At 35.6% G+C, this 21,057-nt stretch overlaps 1 protein-coding gene across 2 annotated transcripts in view; it reads right to left on the reverse strand.

Moving 5' to 3' along the window:
• LOC111510070 (uncharacterized) overlaps positions 1-21,057 on the reverse strand; it is a 55,822-nt gene that overhangs the window by 26,910 nt on the left and 7,855 nt on the right. For both annotated transcript variants that reach the window (XM_074182244.1, XM_074182245.1), the window contains exons 2-5: positions 20,212-20,417; positions 14,183-14,367; positions 6,144-6,320; positions 3,739-3,817 (exon numbers count right to left, since the gene is read on the reverse strand). In XM_074182244.1, the coding sequence (XP_074038345.1) occupies positions 3,739-3,817; positions 6,144-6,320; positions 14,183-14,367; positions 20,212-20,417 (647 nt within the window). The remainder of the gene's footprint in view (positions 1-3,738; positions 3,818-6,143; positions 6,321-14,182; positions 14,368-20,211; positions 20,418-21,057) is intronic.

Below are 21,057 nucleotides of genomic sequence, written 5' to 3' on the forward strand. Positions count from 1 at the left end.
TCCTTCATCTTTTTTTTATATCTTCTTTTTTCTTTGTTTTTTCTTTCGTTTAGTTTGCTTTTCTTCCAGGCTAGAACTAAGATCAACAGTACCCTTCCGGTTCATGTTGTTTCTAATCTTATTTGTAGTTTTTTTATAGATTGTATATTTATTGTATTTATATGAAACTACAAATAAATATTATTATTATTATTATTATTATTATTATTATATTACGTTTAAGATAATATTAATAGGCGTCGAACTGGGGGTATTAATATAAATTTTCCATTGATATATTCTGTATGATTAGAAGATAATTAAAATATGGTGAAAACTAATTTTGTTCAAATATTTTATTCTGAGAAGGACAATTTATATTTCAAATAGTTTTTTATTATTCAGAATTGTTACCTTCTACAGATCTATAAAATAATCAGAACATTAAATTTACAAATAAATACAAATGTAGAAAGGGCAAAAAGTTACTGCATTTGATGAATTAGCTATTTGGAAAAAAAATCAAATTTGTCATTAACTTGAATTTAAAAAAAATGCACATTGAAAGAAATATGTATCATCTGGAGACGTTTTGAAGACTATCAATTTTCTTCATCCAACCTATTTTTATCATTGACACTGATAATATCAAATTGATCGTCGGTATGATAATGAAGATGGATAAAGTATTCGAAACATCACCAAATAAGTATACAAATAGAATAGATTTCCGCGGTAAGAAATTTGAACTAATGATTTCGAGTTGAACCTCGTTCAAAATTTTGCTTTGTTCGACGTTTCGGTTTCGACATTTTTAGGAAGTAGAAAAGTGTGGCTGCACTGAGAGATACACTTTCTTGTTGGTTTTTAAATGAAGATTCATATTCCTAATTGGATTTTATTTTCATATCAAATGTATATTTACAGCTTTTTATTAAAACAACGATTTTATAGTTAATTCAGAAACAATTTTATAGATTTGATGGGAATACTTACTTCGAATAAGACATTGCGATAATTTCAATCTGAAAAAAGTCTACAGGTATTCCTTGAGTGATTCTTCACTGGATGAATCAGTTCCCTTAGGATTGATGAGAACTATAATAATTTTTTCTGATAATGAGTCTATGCGATCATCCAGATTCCAAATATCTGCTTCGATTCTGATTGTTTTGTGGATACATTTTTCCCAAGCTTTTTGGTCGACTGTTTCCAGAGCACTGTATAGGAATTTCTTCACTTCACACAGCTTGAAGGTCTTATTATTCATTGCGATGACCAAACCAACTCTATTGGATTGCATTCACAGTGATAAGGCGGCAACCGAAGAACCGACATTCCTTTAGTCTTCGCCATCTCATCGGTGACATACCTGACGAATTTTGACTTATGACGTTTAGCCAAGCTGGGGAGCTCCGCTTTTAACATGGTCGATTCAAAAGGAATAGCTTTCATTTGTATCCACTCAGTAGTATCTGCTTTCTTCCAATACGACGTCGGCAGCTTCTCGACTCGTCTACTGTGGTAACTTGCGTTATCCATTACTATTACGGATCCCTGCAGAAGTTTTACAAGTAAGTTTTTAAACCGTTCTTCGAATATTGTGGCACCCATTTCTTGATGATAATCCCCAGTTTTCTTCGATTCAAACACCATCAATTCACCTTTCACTGCTGCCTATATGAGTGATGATGAGACGATGACCTTTTCCAACTGGAATTTTCAAACCAGTGGACCAACCTTCCATGAAGGCTTGTCTTCCACTATTTTTGTTCTGATCATGTCAAACCTTCGAGACGGTATGACCATCATTGACCCATGTTTCATCCAAATAAAAAATAGATTTACCTAGTGCTCTGGCTTTCTTTATTTCTCTTACTCTTAAATAGTTTCTTCTCCATTGTACAATATCTGATTTTTCTATTAACATGCTCTTTCTATCTTGCTTTCCAAAAAGTAATTTCAGCTCATGTAATATCTTCCATAATCGAATTCTTCTTATATCAGGAAAAAACTGTCTTCACGAATTACTGACAAAAAACTTTATTCAATGTAGGTATTTCATTTTTTATGTAAAAAGAGTGTACTGTTCTCCTGATAGAATTCTTCACTTCTTCATCGATAACCAAACACTTTCTACCATTGGATGCTGTCGGCTCGAAAAAGTTGTTGTTTTCCTTGAGTTCCTTGAGAATTCTAAAATTGTCGATCTATTGATATACTCGCGCATTTTTGCACTACTTGATCCTTACTTTTTATTTCGGGCGGATATTGTATTCTTGAAGAATTACATACATTCATTTCAATCGTTTTTTCATTTATATTTAATGGTAACAATTTCGGACGCTTCACGATCCCCAAACAACTAGCTTCCATGTTGTATACCTGTTTATTCAAAGCGCTCTCGAAGTAAACTGAAGAATATCATGAATAACCCCGCTAAAAAGCCAAGTTGGCTCTGCCAAACTCTAAAAACCTAATTTGTTCCCCAGCGGGGCAGGCACAAAGTATGTGCTCTGTCTTCCGGCAGTCGGAGTCTCTGCATATGATGATTTAAATTACCTGTAGTCCAACAACTATTTGGTATCAAGCTTCGAAGGGTGAATAAACGCCTTAGAGTGAGTCAATCCTGGAAGATTCTGCCAGAAGTCCATAAATCTTTTTGCCATCCAGGTGTTCAATCTTTGTTTGGCAAAGCCTAAAGCGAAGCCAATGACAGGTTCTGGTCCGATAAAACCGCTTACAGCACCCTCCTTTGCAAGGAGGAGTCAGCAGCTTCATTGCCTTCCAGGCCAGTATGGCTAGGAATCCATACCAGAGACAATCTGTTGTCTTCCTATCGAGGAGAGTCGTTTTTGTCAATTTGCTACCAATTTTGACGTTGCTCAATAGGAGCCAAGAGATTCCAATGCCACTTGATTGTCCGGGAATATTTTCATCGACTTGTTTATGAGGTTGGATTCTTCCAATCTCTCCGCACACAATTCAATAGCGTAGACTTCCGCACTTAGGTTCCTCGGCAGGTTGATATCTCTGTCCTGGGTTCGCGACTGAAAATACCTGGACCAGAACCGGAAAGTGTTTTTGATCCATCTGTGATCTTAATATTTCCTTCTCCCGGAGGATCCAGTCCTCTCTACTCGGAAACAGTACTTTTATAAGGCAGTTCGTAGTTGACAGTTGGAGGCATAGAGCCAGAAGTCCTTTTCATAATGTTGTGACTTCCAGTGTCAACCTACAGTCTGTGGCACTCGGCATTAAATTGATTTGTGCAATTGGCAATGTGGAGAGGAGGTAGATCTAGAAGGATCCCATGGCCGCTGACGCTGTGGTATTGATGGCACCACTGATGGCCGGACAAACCTGGCTCTGTAAGCGAGAGAGCTTCGCCTGTACCCTTTTTGAGGTATCTTGCATACATGTCTGTCGGATATAATTCAATGTCCAGCGTGGTGATAGCATGAAAATTAGTTTTTTTAGCCAGGCATGACATGAATGATTTGAAATTCTTTGTTCTTATACGTATGTATTTTTTTCCTATAAAGTCGTTAAACTTGTTTCGTTTTTTTTATGTTTTGTGCAGTCATGTAAAGATTACAGATATCCCGTCATGTTTAAACGACATGCTCTCGTCAAATTTCCGTTGAAACATCGATCAATAATCTAATCAAATTTCATAATAAAATCTTATCGGGTCATGTAATAACCCATTATTAAATAGCTTCGCCCCATAAAAAGTATATTGAACAATAAACCTACCTTAATCTAACTATCAGATCGATACACAAACATGCCAACCAGACGAATGACGATATAGTGCAGAAGAAGAACAACGAACCTGAAAAAAAATTAGATAAAGAAAAATGTGATTATTTTGAGACCCCATTTATCTTCTATACTAATATGAATGTGAAAATTTGTGAGGATGGCTGTTTGTATTATGTATGTATGTTTGTGACTTTCACGCCTAAACGACTGAACGGATTTAGATGAAACTTCACATAAATATAGCTTAAACGTCATCATAACATATAGGCTACAATTTACGAAGGTTTTGGAATTCGGTGCTGAAAAAAATTTGAAATATTGACAGTAACATACGGCGATTGTAATCTGAGTCAGAAGAATGTTCATAAGTAGCAGAAGCTTCTCAGAGAAGGTTGAGATTATGTGATTGACGACGCTCGCCCTGGACGCCCCAGCACATTAACAACTGATAATAATATTGACAAAGTGAAGAAAATTCATTTGGAGAGTCCTTGAATAACTGTTTGAGAAGTTGCTGAGAATATCAGCATATCGGTTGGCTCATACTATGTGATTTTTTCGAAAATTTTGTGCATGAAGCGTGTGGCAGCGAAGTTCTTTCCAAAATTGCTGAACCTTGATCAACAAATCAGTCGCATAAGCATCGCTCAGGAATTGTTGAATGACACCAACGGCGATCTAGACTTGCTAAAAAGGGTCATAACTGGTGTCGAATCATGGGTATGTGGGTATGACATTGAAACCATAGTTCAAAGTATTTCGAGAAGAAATACGACGAACACGTCCGGTATCGTGTAAAACAATTCATGTAACACGGTGATCATGCCTCAGCCACCGAATTCACCAGATCTGGCCCTATGCGACTTTTTCCTGTTCCCAAGATTGAAGAGACCCATGAAAGGACGGCGTTTTGCGACGATTGATGAGATAAAAACCGAATCGCTGCGAAAACTCGAGGACATACCATCAGAACTGCTTCGAGAATTGGAAAAAATGTTGTATTATAACTGAGGGGAACTACATGAACATACACATTTTTTAAGAAAAATTAAGCTTCAACAAATCCTTGATATTGAATAAACACTGTAATGCATATGCTCTCAATATTTTCTAGTCTCTTGATACGTCATAGACGATCTGTAATAAATCAAACTATTTTGTATATTTTTTCAGATCTAAGAATGCGAATACGTCTATACATCAAATCCTATGATAACCAGTCGAAAAGAATATGCTATCTGAACTGAAATTTCCAATCATTTTTTATCTCTCGAAAAATAATGGAAAAACCCAAAAACGGAGGGAATGGGCAGTTTCTGCTTTTTTTCAGTATATTTGATTGACTTTGTAGCTCCCATAACTCAATTAACTACTCTGATAACCTATTATTGAAATCAGGTGTACCCCAAGGATCTATCATTGGGCCTGTTCTCTTTTCGCTCTATGCAAATCAAATTATCAAACATATGAAATATTGTCAAATGTACCGTTATGCAGACTGCACCTTTATGCAGACGATACTTGAATTTAACATTCATTTGATCCTTATGACATTGTTGATGCATGTGAACGCAACAATATTTACTTCAATGCATTTATAGTTTCATCTCCAACCAACGGTCTACAAATTAATGCTAGTAAGTCAAATATTCTAGTATTTGGTCCAAAAATAATAAAAATTTGGTTAGTCTGGTGGAAATTAGAATTGGAAAAGATAAACTCAAAGAGGTTTTTTGTGCCAAAAACCTAGGAGTCATTATGGATGAGGATTTTGGTTTGAAATACATGTGAATGAACTAATTTGCAGAGCATATGAAATTGATTTTCGGTATTCGCAAGTATGAAAGTTATGAACTGGTTGAAAATGGATAACCAGGTGTTCCTCCACTCTGCAAGCTTATATTATAGTATAATTAAAACTGAAAGTCGGAATATCTCTATAATGAAATTACCTTCCGAACTGATGTACATACATTGAGTTTGAGGTTTGAAGGATTTCTAAAAACCCTATTGGATAAAATAGTAATATGAAAGACCTTACAGTTATCAGATCTCGAAAATTTAAAATGAAATTCCGAACAGTTTGAAAGAGATGACGGTAGATAAGCTCAAAGAGAATCTGAAAATGATTTTATTCATGAAACAGAACACCCCTCGATAACTACGTTAAGATTTTTTTTATTTATTTACTTCTCCGTTATATGGCGCTTTATGTGGTTCAGAGAAAAATCAGCTCAACTGTATAATTAAACAATATTTGCATATCAACAATTACTCATTTAAGTTGGAAAAAATTATTTATTATGTAAAATGGAAAATGAAGTCGCTATCATTATTATTATTTAAAAATTAGCCCGTCGATATATCTCATTTATAGTATTTCCAAATCAACTCACCTACAAAATCACAGCCACTGGATGCGAAATCGGTTTGAAGAATTATTTCGAATAATATAGCGAAACCTGTTGAGATGGAGTATCCAACAAAACATTTCTTATGGACTTCCTTCAGCTTCATCATGTACGGATAGATCACAGCAGTGCCAAAGCAGCACAGTGTTGAAATAATGAGCACTGTAATATTAAAAAAAATTATAATATAAAAATCGGGAAAAAAATTTCATATGCAGTGTATCCAGAATGGGCATGTCTATCACAGGGGTCTTGTAAATATAAAATATGGCCATAAGGGTCTGTATCTGTAAAGTAGGGAGGGTGAGTGTAGGCCCACAGCACCTAGGCCACATGTGAACCCATTGTACAACCTCCCGACGAGTTGTTCTTCCAGGTCATTGTCCATCCTGTCCTTTCAACGAAGGTGGACAGGTCACTAGGAGACATCTCCTTTAGATCAGCAGGTGTAGGCCGAGACTCGCCGAACACACACTCTTTTATTGACGATAACTCTGGACACTCGTAAAAGATATGCCTGACAGTTTCATCTTCCTGTTTACACATGTTGCATAGATATGTATCCACTAGCCAGTGGCTAGTCAGAAATCCTACTGTTGAGCATAGGTTTTTCCTGGTCATCGCCAGATATTTTTTCGGCGCCAGATTCCCAGGGTCGCCCATGGTGATCTTGGCAAGACTGCATCCTTTGATTCCATCCCATCTCTTTAGGGATTGAGCATGGGTGTGACGTTTGGCTAGTTCCGCAATTGTCGAAGTCATCAGGGTCCTAAAATTCTCAGTCCAGCTGCTTCCTTGGCTAAAGAGTCGGCAATGCGATTACCTTTACTCCTGTCGTGCCTTACAACCCACCTCAGGATAATGTTATTATCTACCAAGGCTGTGGCTAAATCTTGGTGGCACTCTAGTACTAGCCCTGAGGTAACACGTTGTCTGTTCAAAGCTAATAGGGCTTGTCCACTATCAGTGCAGATTGTTATGTTTTTGCCAGAAATTCCTTTCCTGGTTATTTCTTTTGTGGCCATTGAGATACCAGTAAATTCTGTTTGAACCACGTTAGTATTTTTTTCCCATTTCCCACTCAATCCTTAGGCGTATTGATCTGGAGTAAACTCCACATCCTGAGCCTCTTTGGTATTTGAGCTATCTGTATATATGCGTATTGCATTTGTATAGCATCTGACTCTGTGTTCTGTTTTATTTGTATGTTGTAGGGTTTATTAAACACAAACCGGGGTTCAATTGCATTACTGGCTGCCTGCAGCAGAGATTGCGCAGTAAGCTCTTCTCGCCATAGGCCCAGCCTCAATTGACCCATTCCTACTTCGAGGTTTACACCAGCCGTGCTTAATCGTAACATGGTCCTTAATGTACAGGTCCAGAGGGGTCAGATCAGTAATTAATTCCATTGCAGCGGTTGGTGTTGTTCTCATGGCTCTCGTGATGTTTAAACAAGCCAATCGCTGTATTTGATATAATTTTTGGATGATCGTTGCTTGTACAACTTTCGATCCCTTTGCAATGGCTCCGTACTTTAACATATATGTCTTCTTATTGCAGTGTAAATCCAGGTGACGGGGTAAAAGACCCCATGTGCGTCCCACTGTCCTCCAACATTGCTCAGAAGCCAAATTGCTCTACTCTGTAGGTGATAGTTCCATGGTAGTTTCCTGTCGAGGATAGTACAAAGGTAGTACATCTCTCAGAGATGTTTAGTTAGCTTTTGAAGATTTCTGGAGGTTTTAAGCCCGATACAGTTCTTTTCCTGGTGAAAAGAACCATCTTGGGATTGATCGACAGTGAGTGTTCCTTTCACCATATTTCTATTAATTTGAGTCCATCCTGCGCTATATCGCACAGTGTGTTCATAAATTTGCCGGTCTGCAAGATAACTATGTCATCTGTATATACAATTGTGTAGAATCCATTATTGTTGAGGTGATTAATCAGGGTCAGATAGAGAAACATTGTGCCATTTCATGCATAATAAAATGCCACTCAGTAATTAAGATGAGAGCTAACTCTCATAGTAGAAAGAAAAATACAACTTACGAGGTCTGTTAAAAAATTAAGGTAAATTTTCATTTTTTTTAAAAATATTTATTTATTCATTAATTTCTATTTTGTCTTCTTCAAAGTAGTCCCTCTCAGATGTGATACACTTGTGCTAGCGTTTTTCCAATCCTCGAAGCAGCTCTGGTATGCACTTTTTGGTATGTTCTTGATCCCAATCAGCAATTCGGTTTTTATCCCATCAATCGTAGCAAAACGTCGTTCATTCATGGGTATCTGCAATCTTGGGAACAGAAAAAAGTCGCATGGAGCCAAATTTGGTGAATCCGGTGGCTGAGGAATGATTACAGTGTTGTTTTTGACCAGAAAATTAGAAACAAGCTATGACGAGTGAGCAGGTGTATAATCGTGATGCGAAAGCCATGAGTAGTTTTTCCACAATGCAGGACGTTTTCTTCGGATTGTTTCTCACAAGTGGCGCATAATTTCAAAATAATCGGTAATCGAGGCAAACAGGGAGCAACACCTTGACATTTGATCGAACTTGGCGTGCTTTTTTGATTTTTGCTCTGCTGGGCTCTTCCATTGGGACGATTGCACTTTGGTTTCGATGTCCTAACCATGTACCCATGATTCTTCATCAGTCATGATCATCTCAAGCAAATCTGAATCGCCGTCATTCAATAATTCCTGAGCGACGCTTATGCGAAGTTTTTTGTTGGTAAAATTTGATCAAAATTTCTGGTATATTTTGGAACAAACGCCCAAAATTTCTGGAAAAATTGCATGTAACAGATATGCCGACATCCTCAGTAACTGAGTGACTGAGCACCATCTGGGAAAAAAATTAAATGGAAAGGGGGGGTCTTGTGACACATCTTTTTGAAGCTACTGACGAATACTTCACAACCCTAGAATATGAAGTCAATATCTTCACTTACTTCACCTGAAGACAAACATATTAAAGGCGATATTTCTAGAAATATTCCTTTTCATCTGTCATATGGTAATTCCAATAACCCGATAAGGTTTGTTAAGTCATTTTTTGTTTATAAAAACGACAAAAAATATCAGTACCACAATGAACATCATTTTTCAGTTAGAATATTCTCATTTAGTTTTCGGTTTTACTAGTAGAAAGGTACCTCGTCAAAAATCTCTAAAATGGTCAATTCTCGTTCATTGGAAGAAAAACTGAAAGCGATTTTTATTTACGTTGCGACGCGTAACTTTCACGAGACCGGAAAGATTTTCAATGAACGTTTTCCGAATCGTCCTATCTGTAGAAAATATTTGAGGGAACTTGTATCCAAATTCACAATTACCGGTAGTGTACATAACAAAAAGCACTCAGGTGATCCGAGCGTTCCAGAAGAACAGCAAGTGCAAATAATTGGTGAGATGGTAGTAAATCCTGAACAGTCTACTTATTCCATAGCGAATGTTTGTGAGATGTCTCCTTCTATTGTGTGGAGACTTTTGAAGAGGAGTAGGTATCATTCATACAAAATTAAAATGGTACACCAGTTAACTGAAGATATCGCTGATCGAAAAACAGAATTTTGCGAAATCATGACGGAAAGGGAATTTCCACGAGTTTTTGTTGCTCAGAAAAGATTGCTGAGACTAATTTTTAATATAGATTTCCAAGATAGTTGTAGACCAATTTTCTTAAGAGAGGGCCTATTGACGGCACCTTCTTTATTTATCTTGAAGTGTGTCACTTTTGCCCGTAACAATATAACTGAATTTGTCACAAATGCGGATATACATGGTAGAGACACCCGTCATGGGAAACTGTTAAGAACCCCCTCACACAAAACGGCTCACTTTAGATGCTCCCCACTATTTAATACAACAAACTGTTATAATAACTTGCCGGCATCTATTAGGAAAATCGAGTCAGATAAACTTTTTAAAATTGAGGTGAAGAAACTTCTCTTACAGAAGTGTTACTACAGTCTTGAGGAATTCTTGCACGACACTTTTTCATGACATTTTGAGAGTATTTGCTAGAGCTTCTCCGATTTTTTATATAAAACTTCTATGTTGTGAAAGTTTGTGGACGTGAACCTTATTTATTGTTTTTTGTATTGTTCAACTTCTGTAGTTTTATTTTTGTTTTTTAATTATGACTTAGCACATGTACTCAATGTACCAAAGTGTCAAATAAATAAATAAATAAATAAACCATTGCAAGGCCTATCTCCATAATATTTGTTTTAGTGACGAATGTACATTTTTCTGAACGATAAAACTGCCGTTATTGGAGTGATACCAACCCTCACGTTTTCCGGGAAACACATACCCAATATCCAGAACAAATTAACGTTTAAGCAAGAATATTGGAAAACCATATTGTAGGACCTCTATTTATTGATCAAAATTCAACAGGGAAACTGTATTTGAATATGCTGTAAACTATTGTTGAACCACTCATCACTGAAATCGTCGAAGCGAATAGTAATGAATTCGATATGGATATTATATTTCAACATGATAAAGCACCACCACATCACTCCAGACAAGTAAGAAACTATTTGGATAGTACTTTTCCCGGTCATTGGATTGGCCGTCGAGGTCCTAGAATGGCCAGCTCGCTCGCCAGACTTGACACCTTGGGACTTTTTTACGGGGTTATTTAAAGCAAAAGGTGTACGAAACTGATCCTGCTTCAATATTGGATATACGGCGGAGAATAATAAATGTTTGTAGAGATATTGACGTTACTGTGTTCGAAAATGTTCGGCGTGAAATATCGGATAGGCTTTTCATATGTCAAGAAGTTCAAGGCAACTATTTCGAGCATCCTTTGAACTGACCTCAAGCTTATTACCTCATATTATGTAGTTAAATGTCAATGTATTCAGGCAATTATTAAAAGTTCTGCTATTTCGTAGCAGTTGAAGATGTTGATAATATTATTAATTAATTTTTTCCCAGATAGCGCCCAGTCGCCATCTTGAAAGTTTCATCTGTCAATTTTGCATCAAAATAAAGTATTCATGCAATAATTTCATTATCCCAAATTTCAATTTTTTGAGTTGGCCCGTTCAAAAATTAAAAGAGGGAGGAGACATTAACTTAAAAAATGCACTATATATCATCACAAGCATGAAAAGACTAAAAGTGTGATTTAATGTTCATTTGAGAGTAGCTGTTTCGAGAGGGTTTTTCTTCCAGTTTGTGTCTGAAAATTACTTCTTTGCATGATTTTCTTTGTGATGAGTTAATTTTTTGAAACTGATTCTTTTCTTTGTTTGGAAGATTCACACATTTGTTAGTAAGTAGTCTGTTGATAGAAATAGGTATCTTTATACAAAGTTACCCTTATTTTAAATACTGAATACGATTAAATCATACAAATGGGGAGGTTTCCATTTAAAAAAAGTAACTTTAGACGGTTCATTGAATTTCTTTTATGTGCTTCTTTTTTGACTACCTTGTATTAATAATTATCGAAATTTCATATAAAGTCCATTAAATTTGGTTCCCATCTATAAGGAACCTGGCCAAAATATAATGATAAAGGTTTCCTAATAGAAAAAATTGATAATTATTGTAAGGTCTGCAAACATCATTTTTGACATAAAAACTCAAATATGTCAAAAACGGTTAGACTTAGATGAAGGACATTATACACAAAAGGTATTTAGATTCTGATGTAGAATTCAAAAATATAATAATATGTGGGATGTTCTATTTGAAATAACGAAGTTGACAGCTATTTACGGTATAACAGGAAGTGCCGCCATTTTGAAAATGTTTTAGCCGAGTTGCCCCATCCACCTCTGTATATTGTCAAATTTTCAGATTCTTTAAAACAATCGATCGATGCACATTTGTATACGGATGGAGAAATATAAAGCCAAAACCTTTCTTTCCCAAAAATTAATCTCCCCTATCCGTTTATATTTTGTTGGAATTTTTTGATAATGCAATGTGCTAATATTTGTTGTTTGGATATTGTTTTATGATTTGACTTTTATGGTTGTTTTCCGCCACAGGAAAAAAAACGGTAATAATATTGTGTAAAGAACTCTTTAGTTTGAATTCATATATTTATTTGAAATAGTTTTGTCATGATATGGAATTCTGACCCAATAAGACATTTCCACAAGAGTGGGAAGTGTTTTATAATACAATATCCTAAAATATATGACTGAAATATTGTGATTCATTAATGTGATACAGACAAGATTATTTTCATTCATCATGAAAATGAAACATAATAATATTTACCTACTTAATAAAACTGATTATAATCTGTATAATACAACTGTAATCAATACGAATTCAGCCCGGATATATTTTTGCAAGACAGTAAATAATAAGGTATGTCGTCTAGAGCGAAGTGTAAATTGAAATCATTTCTTGAACAAATATTTAGAATGTGAGTGCTTAGCATTTGAAAGAATTCCGTTATCCATAATTTGATTAAGGATTGGTGAAATATTTCAGAATTGTTGAACCAATCCTTTAACTTTATCGCTAAGAAATGGACATTTGTTTTCTTTTGTAGCTCAATATAAGCAAGAACGTGTGATTCAGTAAATATTATTTCTTGAAATATTTGTCAGTCTGAAGTACACATGTAAAGATAATCAATATTTGCTCCTGTGGAAAATTAAAAAAGTACAAATAAGAGGTCTTCCTATTTTCTATACAGGGTGTTCCAAGGAAAACATGACCCCTCCCCTGTAACTCAGAAACGGACTTGTAATCAGAAATTTCAAAAAACACGTCGATTTTTATTTCTAGGGGAACTAATCCTGATATAAAAATCACACCTGAAACTTCACCCTCCTGTGGTCAGCAACTATCCCCCCTATTTTTTTCAATGGCATGGGGGGGGTCGAGTGATACATCATTTGAAAGGTCTTTTGTCCCTCTAATACTTTTGTGATTTTTTTCGAAATTAGTTTATTCGTTATTGAGAAATTAAATGTTGAACGTTTTATTTAAGAAAAAACAGAAAATTCGCTGTCGCTCATTGTATTGAGGAATCAACAAAAGTAATATCAATGGCAACATAATCAACGGATAAAGTGTTCAAAATGACCTCCATCTAGTTCCATACAATAATACAGTCTACTTTCATTATTGAAGATGTCCGGAAAAAGAAATCGGCATTCCCGAATAATTATCTTTCGCAGGTCTTCTAAATTTGTAGAATTTATTTAATTAGTAGTAGAAAATGAAATAATATTCCAGCAGGATGGTGCACCCACCCCATATTGATATGTTCGGGTGAGACGGTTTTTGTACGAACGTTTTTCCAATGCGTTGATTTGGCAGAAGGAGTCCAGTGGAATGGCCAACTAGATTACCTGATCTCACAACACCCATACACCCATGAAAGGACAGCGTTTTGCGACGCTGGCACAAGTGTATTACATCTGAGGAGGACTCATTCGAAAGGAACAAAATAGGAACAAAATTGATGAATAATAAATGAATAAAATTAAAAATCATCTCATTTTCTGAACAGACCTTATATACTAACTAAAAATATGTAATAGTTATTTTCTACATTGAATGATTCTGATAAAGTTACTGTAAAATGAGACACGTGTTGAGGGTTTGTGAAAAGTTTTGTGAAATTCTCAGAAAATAGTGTTATTTCAAGGGGTTATTATCGATTTTCATGTTCATCGATTTTCAGTTTCATTACATACATTTCATAATCATCTAGTAGACTGGAATTTTACCCTTAATATCCAATAATACACATAAATTCCAACTATATTTAAATCCAACATTAGACACCTCTGTTCTGACCTATTATAGTGAGTTGTACTTGTAGTAGTACTAGTCTGCACCTCGAATGCATTGTTTAACTCAACTTTTGTTGAAGATCCAGCCTAAGGATAGGCAAGCGATAATATCAAGATTTGTCGATCTCTAAATTTGTTAAGTGTTCCAAAACTATTACAGACGTTAGTTTACTGCTGATTTGATTCCTAGTGAATGAAGAGGGAAGAAAGTACATGGGGTTCACATTTACTCACATGTCAGAAAATAAGCAAGTGGCACTTGCGCCTGTAAGGGTTGTACCAGTCTTAAACATGTCAGGAACGCAATCCTTCCATCAGATGAATCCACGCAGTATTTATCGGGCAGGATCAGTCCAGTTCCGACAATGATAGAGGAGTTGTAAGTGAAACCCGCTACTTCATTGTGATAAATCAAAACCCTGAAAAATGAAATATCAAATGAGTCGTTATGCTCCCTACTTGGCGGGGGAGATTATTAACATAATATAGGTATCCAGAACACCAGGGTGATAGCCTTAGTAGTCGATGTTGTATAAGGTAGCCCCTCAACAAAAGAGGCTTCCTTTCGAGCAAGATTATACATTTTGTCAATGGAGTGCTGGGAATCAATCGATCCTTTAAAAAGCCTATGTGAAGAGTAAAAAAGAACTAAAACTTGAATAGAATGAAAATAAAAATGAGTGTAAAATAAAAAAAATTCAAAAGATTTCAAACCAAGTTACTTCACGATGTTTCGATTGTTATTATCATCAATCGTCTTCGACTGATGAGTAGACTATTCCTCCGAGAGATGACTATCTAAAGGCCATTCGAGCGCTATCTCCTATTCCCTCTTCTATTTTCGTTCCACCGGTTAAGCGGGATTATGGGTTTTCATATGTTGCGTATTTCTACGATAGTTTGGCTAAAGGCATTGTTAGACAACATATGTGCAGCGTCTTTGAAGTTTTTCTTAAACCAGTGTTCCTCTCTGTGGATGATCTCAGCTTAGGACCACTTGATGTTATGTTGATGAGCCCAAACATGCTCTGGAATTCCCGATTTGCTGGTTTCTCCTCGCTAATGTGTGTTTCTTATGCTTGGGATTTCGAATGATTTTATATCAGACACTTGCAAAAATTATAACAAAACAGTCAACGATCGATCGCCTGGCATACAGTGCCTTTTTTGTAAGAAGTTCGTTCATGCCAAATGTTTGGGTATGAGTAAAGAACAATATTCCACATTCACCCCCCAAGGAAATGGATTGTGAGAATTGTCGGGAGCTAATTACAGCAATTAAAGATCTCAAGTCAGTGGTCAAGGCACTTCAGGAAGATCTGAAGAAGCTTAAAGAAAATAGAGAAACCTATAATATGGATGCCATTTTGAATGAAATAAATGATAGGCAGAGACGAGAGAAAAACATAATAATGTATAATGTTCAGCAGCAACACAATGAATCAGTCACCAACAAAACTTGAACTTCAATGACCATGTCCAAAATATATTTAAAATAGCGTTCTTCAAACTGAAATTACTTCAAAAATTTAAATATCAACTATCAACCGAAATGAAACTTGAACTAGTCAAATCCCTCATCTATCCACATATAGAATACTGCGCTCCAGTGTATTATAATTTTCTACCGGAATATAATCGACAAAAGTTGCAACGCATTCAAAATTCTTGTATGCGTTTTGTTTGCTGTGTACCTTATAGAGAGCACATTACTCCTTTTCTGATAGGATTGAGAGAATTAAACATAAAGTGTAGAATAGAATATCTAATCACAATATTTCTTTTTAAACTCATCAAAAACAAAATCCCCTGTATTTATTAGAGCTTGTAGTACGTCATTCTAATATCCGTAGCATCAATACCAGGTTCAATAATTTCAACATTCCAAGCCATGTTACATCTAAATACGAAGGATGCATTTCCTATCTGGCACCGTTATTTTTGAACAGGATAATTCCTCTCCTGAATTCATCTTTATATGAAGTGAAACATCATTTGAAATCAACTTTGTTGACCAGCATGGAGTAATGTATTGTAGTGTAGTGTTTTCCTTTACTTTTCTGCAAACTGAGATGTATTTATCATATTCTTTCTTCTAATTTTGCTGCTGAAGAAAATTGAATTATATTAGGTAATTACCTTATTGTTATTTGTATTACTTAGCAGGAGGGATGGAAGATAGCCATTGGCTAACCCTTACCTTTTGTGTGTAATTTATGCACAATAAAGCTATTATTATTATTATAATGGAAGTCCGAACTAATGAAATTCATAAGGTTTTATTGTTTATTATAATTGATAGTTTAGCTATTCATTCTAATTTTATTTGTTCTCACCATGAAACATTGTCAACCACGTTCAAACATCCGTCATTCAGTTTGTTTACAGTAACTACTCAATTTGCTAATCAACCTTGAAAATGTTTTGTGATTTTTCCAGGAGATAAAATATGGTACAAAGCATTTGTCTTGAATTTTGCAATGCAAATGGAATATCTAATGCCGAAGCGCTGAAAATGTTGCATAAGACTCGCAGTGAGTCGACTTTATAAAAAACAGTACATTCAAAAACGGTTGAGATGTGGTGAAAGATTTGCCTCACTCCATTCGGTCATCACATCCTTAACTGAACCTCAAACTCAATATCGCTAGAGTAAAGAAAATAAATAATAATAATAATTAGTGCATTAGGGTCTCGGACGCCTCCCGTCTCTCGCTGTCACCATGTCCAGGATATGCGGTCTCAGGCTTATGCAAGCTAATAAGCCTGATTTAGTCCTTCTCGACCACCATAGCAAGACGATATTTGTCGTGGAGTTTTCAGCTCCTGGCGATACCAATATCGTCCGAAAAGAGGAGGAAAATAGGATAATAAAATATCGAGTTTTTCTCTTCGAATTTCGCAGACTCTATGTAGACCACTGTATCAAGATGGTTGTTCTGATTATTGAAGTCCTTGGTGTAATGTTCCCCTCTTTACTCTCGAACCCGGCTTGCCGCACCAAGACAAAAATCTTGCCGGACAGATGCAGAAGGCCAAAATCCAAATTACCACTCCAAGAAAAAGAACTCGCAGCGAGTTCTGAAGTCGACGGTTGGGTTGTTCATTGTCAAGAATGTATCATTTCGGAAAGGTAGTTAGTAATTTATAGAAAATATACATAAACAATAGAGGCATAATGTGGACATTTTTAAATAGTGCACGGCTAGGTTTCATATGGGTTGACATCAGCCATTGTACTCAAATATTTTTTAATATTCCGTAGCCATTAGTTGAGTTTGAACTGTAAGAAGTGTATTCAAAATAGAAATTTTTTTGAGTTGAAGGAGAAGAAATGTAAGAAAAGAAAGTTTTTGAGTCACTGCTTGTTAGTTCCTGGACAAAGAGTCATCCAGATACATGCCAAAAAGTTTAACAAATTTGTTTTTAGAGAGATTTAATCGTGTAGAGAATGTGGATCTCCTGAGTTTTTCTCGATTCAGTTTCAGCATATTGACGTAGAACTTACTTTTGGTGCCATTTTTATTCATTAATGTTTTGATATAAATCGGCTATACCAATAGGTATCAAAAAATATATCTGTGGCATTGTCTGCAAACGTCATCAATGCAGTGGAAAACAGATTATGAAACAAATCATTTACATAAATTAGAAATAGTCAAGCTTCAAGACAGACCCTTGAGGCACCCTGCTAGTCAAAATGTGTAGTCCAGAAGGAAGTTTAATATGTTGACGAATATCTCACATTTGAGCATTTAGCAGACGTTTATTGATATAATCCACAAAGAGTAAGATAAACATAATGACAATGTTTGTTTTTCTGAGTGAGATTGAATGATGCTTTTACTTGAATGAAAGCAGTATATGGACAATATGTATATTTGAAACAAAAAGTAGAGTAACAGTAGATTGGTGAAACTGATAATCGAAGTGAAAAAAAAAATATTACCAAAAATTACAAAAAAAAATTAAAATCAAGTACCTAATGAACAATTGATTTGTGAAGAGTGGTTCATTTTAAATCACCTTGTATTCGAATAATCACCTGTATGACAGGCGATGAAATCGTCCAATGACATCGCTTTTACTTTCGAACTTGTCCTTTTTAGGACAGTTCGGTTGGAACTAAATGATAAGTGGAGTGATGAATGATAAGTTACCACAATAGTTACATTAGCGAATCCTTTGAAAAGCAGATAAACTCAAATATACAGTGCATTTCTGTAATGTTCCCCTCTTTTATTTGAACGGATCAACTCAAAAAATTGAAATTTGTGATAATGAAATGAATGCATGAATACTTTATTTCGAAGTGGAATTGACAGATGAAACTTTCAAGATGTCGACTGAACGCCATCTGGGGAAAAAAATTAAATGGAAAGGGGGGTCTTCTGATACATCACTTTGAAGCACCTGACGAATACTTCACAACCCTAGAATATGAAGTTAATATCTTCACCTACTACAAAATGGCGGAACATTAAATAATTTCCTGAAGACAGATATATTAATATCGATATTTCTAGAAATATTCATTTTTATCTGCCACATTATCAGTACGACAATGAACATCATTGTTCAGTTAGAATATTCTCATTTAGTTTTCGATTTTACTAGTAGGAAGGTACCACGTCAACAATCTCTAAAAATGGTAAATTCTCGTCCATTAGAATAAAAAATTGAAGCGATTTTTACTTACGGTGCGACGCGTAACTTTCACGACACCTAAAGGATTTTCAATGAACCTTTTCCGAATCGTCCTATCTGTAGAAAATATTAGAGGGGAACTTGTATGCAAATTGACAACTACCATAGTGTACATAACAAAAAGTACCCAGGTCATTCATCCATTCCAGAAGAACATCGAGTGCAAATAATTGGTGGGATGGTAGTAAATCCTGAACAGTCTACTTATTCCGTCGCGAATGTTTGTGAGGTATCTCTTCTACTGTATGGAGACTTTTGAAGAGGAATAGGTATCATCCATACAAAATTAAAATAGTACACCAATCAACTGAAGATGACCCCGATCGAAGAACAGCATTCTGCGTAATCATGACAAAACGACAAAACGATCCTACCTATCTCCATAATATTTGATTTAGTGACGAATGTACTTTTTTTCAAAACGGCAATGTTCACAGACAAAACTGCCGTTATTGGAGTGACACCATCCCTCACGTTTTCCGGGAAACACATACCCAATACCCAGAAAAAATTAACTTTTGGTTGGAATATTGGGAAACCATATTGTAGAACCTCTATTCATTGATCAAAATTTTCACAGGGGAACTGTATTTGAATATGTTGGAAACTACTGTTGACCCTCTCATCACTGAAATCTTCGAAGCGAATCCTAATGGATTCGATATGGATATTGTATTTCAACAAAATGGAGCACCACCACATTACTCCAGATGAGTGAGAAACTATTTGTTTACTACTTTTCCCGGTCGTTGGATTGGCCGTCGAGGTCCTACAGGTCCGCTCGCCAGATTTGACACCTTTGGACTTTTTTTATGAAGTTATTTGAATCGAAAGGTGTACGAAACTGAACCTACTTCAATATTAGATATACGGCAGAGAATAATAAATATTTGTAGAAATATTGACGTTGCTGTGTTCGAAAATGTTCGGCGTGAAATATCGGATAGGCTGTTCATATGTCAAGAAGTTCAAGGCAACGATTTAGAGCGTCTTCTGAATTGACCTCGAACTTATTACCTCATATTATGTATTTAAATGTCAATGTATGCAGGCAGTTATTAAAAGTTGTAGAAGTTGAAGATATTGACATTTAATTCTAGGGTTGTAAAGCATTTGTCAGGTGCTTCAAAAAGATGTGTCACGAGACCCCCCTATCCATTTAGTTTTTTTTTCCAGATGGCGCCCAGTCGCCATCTTGAAAGTTTCATCTGTCAATTTCACTTCAGAACAAAGTATTTATGCACCGTGTTAGGAATCATACGTTAAAAGGTAAGACCTCGTTAGTCCTTAGCTCGCACAAGTTCTCAACTTTTGAGAGTTGTCGTTCGTATGGGGGCAACAGCTGATTAACGGAAAAACATATTTTTTTTTAAATCATCCCAAATTTCAATTTTTTGAGTTGACCCGTTCAAAAAATAGAAGGGGGGACATTAAAGAAAAGCACTGTATAACTGATGATCTAGTCGAGTACCGCTTCAACTCAACTTGTATAATTGGTCACCTTTTCACTTTCTTAAAATTTGCCCTTTTTTCCAAACCAATGAAAGTGGAGTTACCTCACAAATCCTGTTGTGCAGAAAATGAGCTGTTGATAGAATGTTGGTGTGAACTTCACGGAATCTTCGTCGATATGCGTTTCATTACTGTCGAAATAATTGTGCTCATAGTTCACAGTGGAATTCAAGCTTGTACAGGAATATGTTCCTCGTATCATTGTACCATTATCCTCACAGCATTTTGGAACTTCAAGAAAAACACTGTCCTGAAAAAAATACAGAGTTGAACAGCTGTTACAAACACTAGCATTTGTGTGTTCAAAAACTTCAAATGAAATTTGAGATGAGATTGCAAGTCGAAGTCTTTTAGAAAATTGTTTCAGGAACTATATTCCAAAAAGGCAGCTCTGTTACGCCAGCACCGCAAAGTACGAAAATCGCATTTAGAAAATGCCAAATTTGGTACTTTTTAGGTGCTTTTTAGGTAACCAAGGTCAAAAATTAGGTGCTCTGTAACTTACATCGCAACTCAATACTCAAAGTTGCTTGTTTGAAGGTGATTGACAATGTTTCACGATGAATTTCACTAGTTCGGACTTCCATTGACTACTATAAAAATGATTTGAAATCCCTGAAACAACTGAAAAAGAAGAATTAAAAATGAATAGCTTAAAATAACAATTATATTCAGCAAAATGAACCTGAAATGAAATAATAGTGAAATAAAATACAAGTGAAAATAGAACAATTGAATAAATGAAAATAAAGAAATGAAAAAAGAAAATAAAAAGTGGAGAGATTCCAAGTCACGTTAGTTCACGACGTTTCGATTGTTAGTATCTACAATCGTCTTCGGTGATGACTGGACTAATTCCTCCGAGAGATGACTATTTATGGGTCGTTCGA

This window comes from Leptinotarsa decemlineata, unplaced genomic scaffold (assembly GCF_025532065.1).
Source record: "Leptinotarsa decemlineata unplaced genomic scaffold, Ldec_3_MD MMD2_tig00026328_RagTag_RagTag, whole genome shotgun sequence".
Taxonomy (NCBI): Eukaryota; Metazoa; Arthropoda; class Insecta; order Coleoptera; family Chrysomelidae; genus Leptinotarsa; species Leptinotarsa decemlineata.